Below are 8,719 nucleotides of genomic sequence, written 5' to 3'. Positions count from 1 at the left end.
TAATAAATTAGTATATTTTTATATGTAATTTTGCCATGTAAAAATGATACCCCGGATATTATGCTTAATAATTATAGTGCTTATAATTCGCCATTAAATAATTAAAGACTTGACATTATTGATTTGGAATGTTTCGTCAAATTCTGTAAATTTCCAAAGATAAGCCTGTATCAATGTTTTGGATCAGAAAGCAATCGAAAAATCGTATATGAATAAAAAAGTGAGAAATAGCCGGTTGCGAGCAATTAATTACATTTTTAATGGTTTACTTGTAAATTAACATGAACTTTTATTAAAATTCCTATATTGTTAACAATTGCTAAATTTTTCGTATAATTTTATATGAATTTTATTATATGAAGTCTCTCTAACAACTGGCCACGTTTCATTTATAAAGTCAATTTCAATGAATGACATTTTTAAAATATTGTTTGGTATTACTTTTTGCATACTTAAATATTACGCTCCTACAATAATATTGAGGTCCAATTTCGAGACAAACCAATAGGAGAACGCGTTTTCTAGAAATATTATTGTTCCTAGTTGGTAAGTTTAAAAAGTGATATGCATCCACGAGATGCATTCAGCTAATGCGAATAAAAGATGTGTCTAGATCGAGCGAAAACTCTATTTTGCGTTCTCTCTCTCGTTCACACAAAACAACGAGCTGATCAGCGCGTCATTTCTTCGTACATGAGATAAAATGACGAGCGTGCTCCCCGAACGCAGCTCAGAGTTCTTTTCTACGTAAGAGCCCCAACGAGTCTCGGTCTAGATATGTCTATGGCTGTGGAAAAAGCGATCAGTGAGCGGTCATTGATTATTGGTCTTTACTGTTAGATCCCTAAATTTAAATCAATTACGTTGGCGAATTACTCAACCGTTGTCGCAACTTTACGACGCTATGTCGTTTTTATGAAGGATTATATACCGACCAGTGTAGAGACAACTTATTAAGGAATAATTGTCGTGGTAACTGACAATGAGAGTGTGCATTTTGTTTGCAAATTTATTTTCACAATATTCGATATGATTGGCCGTATCTATGTCCGTGAAAGAATTTTGTCTAAATTGCTTTCAATAGGACTCGAGATTTGCAATCATATCGGGTTAGATTTGCACAAACTTTCTACACTATTTTCATAAATTATTAAAGTTGATACATCGCATGAGGAGAAGGAGATTGGAATTAATGGTAAATTATCTTCAGAAGAATATCAATAATGGCTATGCATGGTGTAGTGCCACCGAAACGAAAAGAAATCTACAAATATGAGGCACCATGGCCGTTGTATAGCATGAACTGGTCAGTGAGACCCGACAAAAGATTTCGTTTGGCATTGGGTAGTTTTGTAGAGGAGTACAATAACAAGGTGCAGATTGTCTCATTGGATGAAGAAACATCAGAGTTCAGCGCCAAGAGTACATTCGATCACCCATATCCAACCACAAAGATTATGTGGATACCGGACAGTAAAGGTATATTCTCGGGTATGTGCAACCAAGCAACGAATAACTATGAAATTTCTCAGGCCTATTCCCGGATCTGCTCGCTACATCTGGCGATTATTTGAGAGTGTGGCGTGCTGCGGAACCGGAGACTCGTTTGGAGTGTGTCCTGAACAATAACAAGAATTCAGATTTCTGCGCGCCGCTCACGTCCTTCGACTGGAACGAAGTGGATCCGAATCTGATCGGCACCTCCAGCATAGACACAACCTGCACGATTTGGGGGCTGGAGACCGGTCAAGTGTTGGGCAGAGTGAACATGGTCACGGGACACGTCAAGACGCAATTGATTGCACATGACAAGGAAGTGTATGATATTGCATTCAGTCGCGCAGGCGGTGGACGCGATATGTTTGCCTCGGTCGGCGCGGACGGATCCGTCAGGATGTTCGATCTGCGGCATTTGGAACACTCGACGATAATCTACGAGGATCCACAGCACACCCCGTTATTGCGATTAGCGTGGAACAAGCAAGACCCTAATTATCTCGCTACTGTGGCGATGGATGCGTGCGAGGTGATCATTCTGGACGTGCGCGTACCGTGTACGCCGGTAGCGAGACTGAATAATCACAGGTACGCGCGCATTGCTGTGTATTGACTGATGTTACAATTCGATATTATATTTCTGACACAACACTTGCGTGTATTTAACGGAAAAGTTTTTAAGCTACTAGGATGTGAAAAATTTGGGGATTTCAGATTTTCACCTTGATAACGCTTCTCATCGCGAGTATCGTTTGTCATTGTTGTATAACTTTGAAACATTTTTCTCAGAAATGCGTATTTTTCGCGAAAAAGGAGGCAAAATGTCCGTTTGTTCGTTATAGATCGCCGCCAATTAATTTTTCAATACTATTTTGTCAACCAGCTATTGACGGGTTTGCAGTCATTGTACGCAGGTAACTTCAAACAATCCCATAGAAAGGGGGTTCACAGTGAGCAGTTACCGACAAGAATGAAATTTAACTGAGACAAATAAGAGATTTTCTCGTGACCGATTGTTACAGAGCCAGCGTCAACGGAATAGCTTGGGCCCCGCACTCATCCTGTCACATCTGTACGGCGGGCGACGATCATCAAGCTTTGATTTGGGACATACAGCAGATGCCAAGGGCTATCGAGGATCCTATACTTGCTTACACCGCGGCGGAGGGCGAGGTCAATCAGATTCAATGGGGCGCTACGCAGCCCGATTGGATAGCGATTTGTTATAACAAAGCGGCTGAGATCCTCCGGGTGTGAGCGAGCATTCTCCTATCGATAGGTACACCTTTCCTCCTTTGTTTCGAAAGGCTCATTATATATTTCCGTCTAAAATATCCCTCTTTTTTTTTTTCTTTCTTTTCCAACCATGGAGATGTGATAAAGGGATGAATAGTGGTTGAATTTTGTACGTTACGTTGGATATATTTGTATATATGTTCATAGAAATACTGCGTAATTGATAATACTAGATATTAATCGAGTTTTCAAATATACTTAAAACGCGTTGGTAAATAATCGATTGATAGGTTTTGCGTTAAACCACGTTATACCATCCGGGACGATTCCACGGTAGAATAGTCCGTGATATTGGATAATAAGACGGAATCGTAGCGTTAAAATGTAATTGTGAGTACCGACAACTTTTAATATACGATGTACAGACTTTTTATATATACAGACGTAAGTTTTTGATATACGAGAAGATGTATCTATACATACTTAAACATGTTATTCATAGAAAACTCTCGTTTTATCTACACGGGCTCGGTTGATCTTATTGTCATCTCGACAGACATCCCAAGCAATACAAAGACATCTTGATGTAAACTGGGATCGGATTTTTTAATTGCGTTTAGTCGTATTTCTCGTTAATTTGTGAACTGCGTTACACCGGGGGGATATAATGGACTGCATAGAAGGACAGACATTCACAAGGGAAATGTACGATTGAGAAGAGTGAAACTTACAAAAAGAACCAAATACATGTGTATTGTTATACGAGATATGTGACAGACGCTAAGCGAGTAGTATGCAATATTTACAATGAGAGCGTAAGAGTAAATTCAGTCAATTAACATAAAGCGATTACGCATCCACTCATTTGTCGTTCTTTCTTCTTTTTCTTTCGTTCGATACGAATGTTCTGATTGTTACATACATACGTAGGTATTTTTGTACCTGTATCTTGATCTTTACAAAAAAATTAGCGCAATTTTACTATATAATTAAATAAATATTAATAATAAATATTAATCAATAAGAGCATTTTTATTGCCTCTTCTTCAATGTGTGCGCGATCTTTCCACGTACCCGCGGAGCAATTTGTCGATATCAACTCGTCCTCTAAAAGACAAGGGAAAAAGAGGAGTATCTCAAAATATCAGTTTTATTGAGCGCGATCGCGCTCGATTTAAAGAAAGATTGGATCAGCGAGAAGACACTTGAATGCGTGCGCGACGCTTCGTACGTCGATTTCACTCTCTATATGCGACTCTAATAATGCTTTCCACTTTCGATTAGAATAATATACACGGTGAATGTGCAAAATATGCATTGTTACTGTCATATTTAACGTGATTAAAGCTTTTGTTAATAGTCGTTTGTCCCTCAGAGTGAGATACTCAATTCTGAATTAGATTTTTATTCAAGTCATACGCGATATAGCGTATTTGTAAGTGCGTGGATTCAATTGAAAAACTCACATCTGTCTTCAAATTCAAATGTCTCACCTGAGGCAAGTTTCGAGTAGCAATATTATGGGTCTGAGGCAATTCTTTTGAAAACAGTTGGGACGCAATTACATAGAAAATCACGCGTCGACAAATATAAATTGTCCTCGCGCAATCTCTCACGAATTATATGCACGCATATTTCGGACAATTGTTCAACAATAATTTACACCACACGAAATTAAAAGCAGATCGATGAGAAAAGTGAGAATTAATCATTACCACCTCGGCTCGATTTTCTCTCGGATAATGTTCTGAGAGGCGAATGTGCACGCCTCATTAGCGATCATGAACGAACAAGGTGGTCTTCCTCACTGAGTAGTCGTTCTGCTTGAACGCAGAACGAGCTCAATCTGTTTTATATTGCAAGGACAAAACTGTCCGACATGTATTTTTGCAAGCGACCACCTCGTTCCTTTTCTCTCATCATGTTTCTTATATATCCAGACAGCATAAATATCTGAAATACGTCTTGGGAACATTTCAGAGATGTCTAAGCTCGGACCTACAATAGATGTAATAAGCTTTGTGTCCTCTAAGCAATAGAATGTAACGTAATTTCGGACGTTTGCCAAAACTCGCAATAACTCGTTTAAATCTCAGGAATTATGACCTTTGGTAATGCTTTTGCTAGAAATTGCATTACAATTTAGAGCACAAGGCTTACTATTGTAAATCTATCTTGAAACGAGTTTTTAAATTTTAAAAATCATAAACAAAAAATAGAAGCATCTAAAAGACGTATAAAACACACAAGTTTATTTAAATGGATATCTTTCGCTCAGACGTCTCTAAGTCGTCTGAAAAATATTTATGCTGTTCGAGAAGAGGATGAAGCGGTGGGCGAGTGTTAGAGCAGCATTTATAATCTGATCTTATGTTTAAAATCGTCTTAAGTTCATCTCAATTCTAGTTTGGCACTCGTGGATCAAATTGACCCGAATGGAAAATTAAGATCCCACAGTCGTTAATCCCGATATACACACATTTGGTTTCAAAACGATTTGAACGGTTTTTCACACCACAATTCGGATTGCAACCGATGAGAGAACTTGTTTCTCACTAATTCCCACAAGGATATCCATATTTACGGATATTACTTCGGCAACCAGAAAATATCTACAAGTGAATGGTTGCTGCGATAAATTCGTTCGCATTTTTATTTCTAATCGTTGGAAGAATCAATAATTTATCAATAATTAATTTAAGAAATTAACCGTACACTCGAGGTTAACCGGATAATCCCAAAAGACCTGAATATGGCCGAAAATGAAGCGCTAATTTAAGTAAGAGTATATCAGAAAAGTTATCTCACGGACCCAATGTAAGCTAAGCGACAAAAATAAGCGTGTGACAACGAAGGCTTAAGGTCGTCTTAAATTTATAATAAGATCTAAGAATTAACGTTTATTCTTTCCAACTACTGCGCCGCCGAAAGACTCGGGAGACTTGGTCTGACTTCAATTAATGGCAGGGAAGATCATTTTTCGCATTATATCGTGTACACTTTCGTTTCTATCATCAAATCCATTGTATGAGACGTATTTCTTTCCCTTGGAAATAATCTTTTAAACTGCTTCGAAAAGTATTCTAGTAGCAAACGAATATATCTTTTACTAGCGATTATTCTCTTACAGAACGCACAATCTGCTCGCTATATAATGCAAATGAAGCACCGTGCACGCCACAGTGAGCATGTTCCCCATGGCAATGCACACGTGTATTTGGCAGAAGGCACGATGGATCTTCATGTAGTACGGGCAGTGCTTCAGTGGACCGATATTTTGACGGCCGATTTCACCCCCGACGCCCGTCGCGCGTTCCAAGTTATTCTTCAACACGATCAATCGCAAAAGCGGCGGTGTCAGATATAATCGTATTAGCAGTTCCAGGAAAAAAGCAATAGACATCCCGCCGACCTGAAACATTCAAATTTCATCCACAAAGGATGAAAAATAAGATTTCTATACGAAGAGAATAGTAAAAATTACCATAGAATTTGTGTGACCACACATATTTTATTAAAAGAAAATGCAATATCTCGTGATATTGCCCGACACTTTTTCAAGTAAATTCTTTTCTCAGAAGTTCTTTAGTGACGAAGAGATAATATTTCAACCTCTATATATTAACCTTTTGCATTTGAATCCAGTATATCAACCAGCTAATAATCCATATACTTGTTCTTTCTATATGAGAAAGAAATAACTTCTAAGGATTCGTCACAACTTTTTGTATGTATCTCTTAATGATCTTTCCAAAGTAAATAATACTTAATTAACATTCTTTTAGCCCCGATAACGGAAAATATAAAGAATTTTTCCCCGAGAAGGGGAAAATGAAAACTTTTTCAAAATTTATAAAATGTTCGATCATCATTTACAAACCTGAATAGCAATTTCCGTGTCCCACGTATGCGCCGGATGATGCTTGACAAATATAAGGAGCGTAATTAGACTCAGGCACGCGTTGATCGTAAAGTATCTTGGGAACAGGACGCGCTGCACCTCACCGAACATATGTCGCGGCAATGCGAAGTATAAGGACAGACCTGATGGAACATATTACAGAAAAAGTCCATTTGGCAAATTACATTTAAAAAACATGACCATTTTCTCAATTACCTGATACGAAAGTCATCCAGATTTGGGCACCAAAGTGCATGACGAAGGCCGCGAGGTAAATGAAGGACGTTGTCCTCGAGTGAGAGTTCGAATCAGAAGAGGCTCTTTCTTTCGTCGGGATAAGGACCGACATAACGAACAAGACCGCCGCGATCATAATTACGTGAGCCGGTTGCGCCGTGTAGAACAAGATCCTACAGAAACATCCATATTCTTTAACTGAATAAGCCACATCAAGATCTTTTATATAATGGATAAAACTTTTCAATTAAAATCCTTAAAAGAGAAATGTAGAAATATCAAAGAATATTATTATTTTTTAATTTAATTATTATCACGTTGACAAGATTTTGCAGCAAAAATGAATTGGTACTTTAGCGTGCCGTATCTTGGTTTCTTAAATAATGAATTAAACTACATATTAAATCGAAGTTCTTGCAATAAAATTTAGAAATTTCTGCGAAGATTATTATCTCTTAAAATTTAATCAGTTATCATTTTTCTTTCTTATTTTTCGAATTTTTCTTTCTTAAAAATAATTGATTATTTGATTTTCTTTTAGATCCGAAATTTTTACACCCCTTTACACTTGTACTTTGAAAAAGTTACGAAAATGACTTTTTCGCGTATGTTCGTCAAAGACAATTCAGAAATTCATAGACAATATTCGCTTTACCGTGCGCTATCTTATTTTTCTCGATAGTACTACTTTCGACAAGAAGAAATCTTTTTGCGAGATAAAATCGAATACATGACACATATCTCGATTAGAATCGGTTATTAGCTCACACAGAATAATTAATTCCTCATTAACTATTGCGAATTTTGTAGAATGGCACATGGCTTTCCTGTTGAATTAAATCTGTTCTACACATCACGAAAAAATTACTTATAAATTATTAGTCCCATAGCATGATATTCGCGAAGTATAATGTCGTTTGTATCTTCGCAACTAGGTAATTCGCCAACGAACACCTTGAACTATGATTATTCTTGCGGCACGGTATCAACAATCGTTGTCGAAATTTTCGTCACACGCAATTCTTTCTCTCTTTCTCCCTCTGTTAGGCAATTCGCAAATTAGCGAGCTCGCAGTTAGTGCCGATTTATTTCACGACGTGTCCTGACGCGTCAAAGTCAAATAAATTTGCCGGGGTTGAAGACGCACCTGAAAACGTTCCGCCTCGCTATCGATATCGTTCGATTAACACCAACTATTAAATTGATTCGCTTCTTCTCGTTTCTAATTGACTTCTCATAAAATTAGCGCAATTGATATAATGGTTAAAGAAATACTCACCTTCTCAAGATAATTTTGCACGAGTAGAAGATAACGAGTATTGTTGAAAACATAATGAGCAAAAATCGCTTTTTTAACCCTTTGAATGTTAGTCTTTATTTTAGAAATTTAATGTTTTTTTTATAGATGGCAAATATCAGATAGATACCTAACTTTTTAAACAGGGATATCGTATGTCACGTATAACGTGATACGATATATGGTGAACGCGTGCGTGACCTTCGTGAAGTTCTCCGAAGTGTCTCGTAATGGTTTATGAAGCGCCGGCCAAACACCCCGACGTGCCGTTCTCATCCTTTCCTCTTTATTTTTCGGCAACAAAAATCGCGCGTTCGATCTGGTCAAGGCGGTCACGTACGAAAGAATCCCGATCTCGCCGACCGTTTCGTCCAGACGAGAGCACGCACTCGAAATGTTATCCTTCTTGATCCTGATATTAAATATCTCATTTATCTCGTTGGAGGAATTAACATAAGGGAGCACGAAATTCTCCCTCTCTTTCTCTTTCTATATATATATATATATATTATATATATATTATATTATATATATATATATATATATATATA

The 8,719-nt window shown here is 37.5% G+C and overlaps 2 protein-coding genes across 7 annotated transcripts in view; one reads left to right on the top strand and one right to left on the bottom strand.

The window, feature by feature from the left end:
• Window positions 1-689: 689 nt before the first annotated feature.
• LOC106743201 (DDB1- and CUL4-associated factor 7) lies at window positions 690-5,814 on the top strand. Of its 5 annotated transcripts, none has more exons than XM_014616822.1 (4): window positions 690-972; window positions 1,214-1,479; window positions 1,533-2,085; window positions 2,520-5,814. In XM_014616822.1, the coding sequence occupies exons 2-4, from the start codon at window positions 1,224-1,226 to the stop codon at window positions 2,752-2,754; spliced, it is 1,044 nt and encodes a 347-aa protein (XP_014472308.1). In that variant the 5' UTR covers window positions 690-972; window positions 1,214-1,223; the 3' UTR covers window positions 2,755-5,814. The 5 variants fall into 5 exon arrangements, with proteins under 5 accessions (XP_014472308.1, XP_014472307.1, XP_014472304.1 ...); XM_014616821.1 differs by having other exon boundaries at window positions 690-988; window positions 1,211-1,479; XM_014616818.1 differs by having other exon boundaries at window positions 690-1,109; window positions 1,211-1,479.
• Window positions 3,122-8,719, bottom strand: part of LOC106743202 (transmembrane protein 205) — a 17,006-nt gene continuing 11,408 nt past the window's right edge. For both annotated transcript variants that reach the window (XM_014616823.1, XM_014616825.1), the window contains exons 3-5: window positions 6,851-7,044; window positions 6,614-6,777; window positions 3,122-6,145 (exon numbers count right to left, since the gene is read on the bottom strand). In XM_014616823.1, coding sequence (XP_014472309.1) covers window positions 5,858-6,145; window positions 6,614-6,777; window positions 6,851-7,044 — 646 coding nt within the window. In that variant the 3' untranslated portion in view covers window positions 3,122-5,857. The remainder of the gene's footprint in view (window positions 6,146-6,613; window positions 6,778-6,850; window positions 7,045-8,719) is intronic.

This window comes from Dinoponera quadriceps, unplaced genomic scaffold, assembly GCF_001313825.1.
Source record: "Dinoponera quadriceps isolate SergipeBrazil2010 unplaced genomic scaffold, ASM131382v1 scaffold894, whole genome shotgun sequence".
Lineage (NCBI taxonomy): Eukaryota > Metazoa > Arthropoda > Insecta > Hymenoptera > Formicidae > Dinoponera > Dinoponera quadriceps.
This window is presented reverse-complemented; position numbering and strand designations above follow the sequence as displayed.

Excerpts from the sequence above, each read along its gene's own strand:
- LOC106743201 (XM_014616818.1), top strand. The coding sequence starts at position 1,030 with ATGATTGGCCGTATCTATGTCCGTGAAAGAATTTTGTCTAAATTGCTT. Across the intron at positions 1,110-1,210 it reads GAGATTTGCAATCATATCGG|AAGAATATCAATAATGGCTA; the intron begins GTTAGATTTGCA and ends AATTATCTTCAG. Across the intron at positions 2,086-2,519 it reads GCGAGACTGAATAATCACAG|AGCCAGCGTCAACGGAATAG; the intron begins GTACGCGCGCAT and ends CGATTGTTACAG.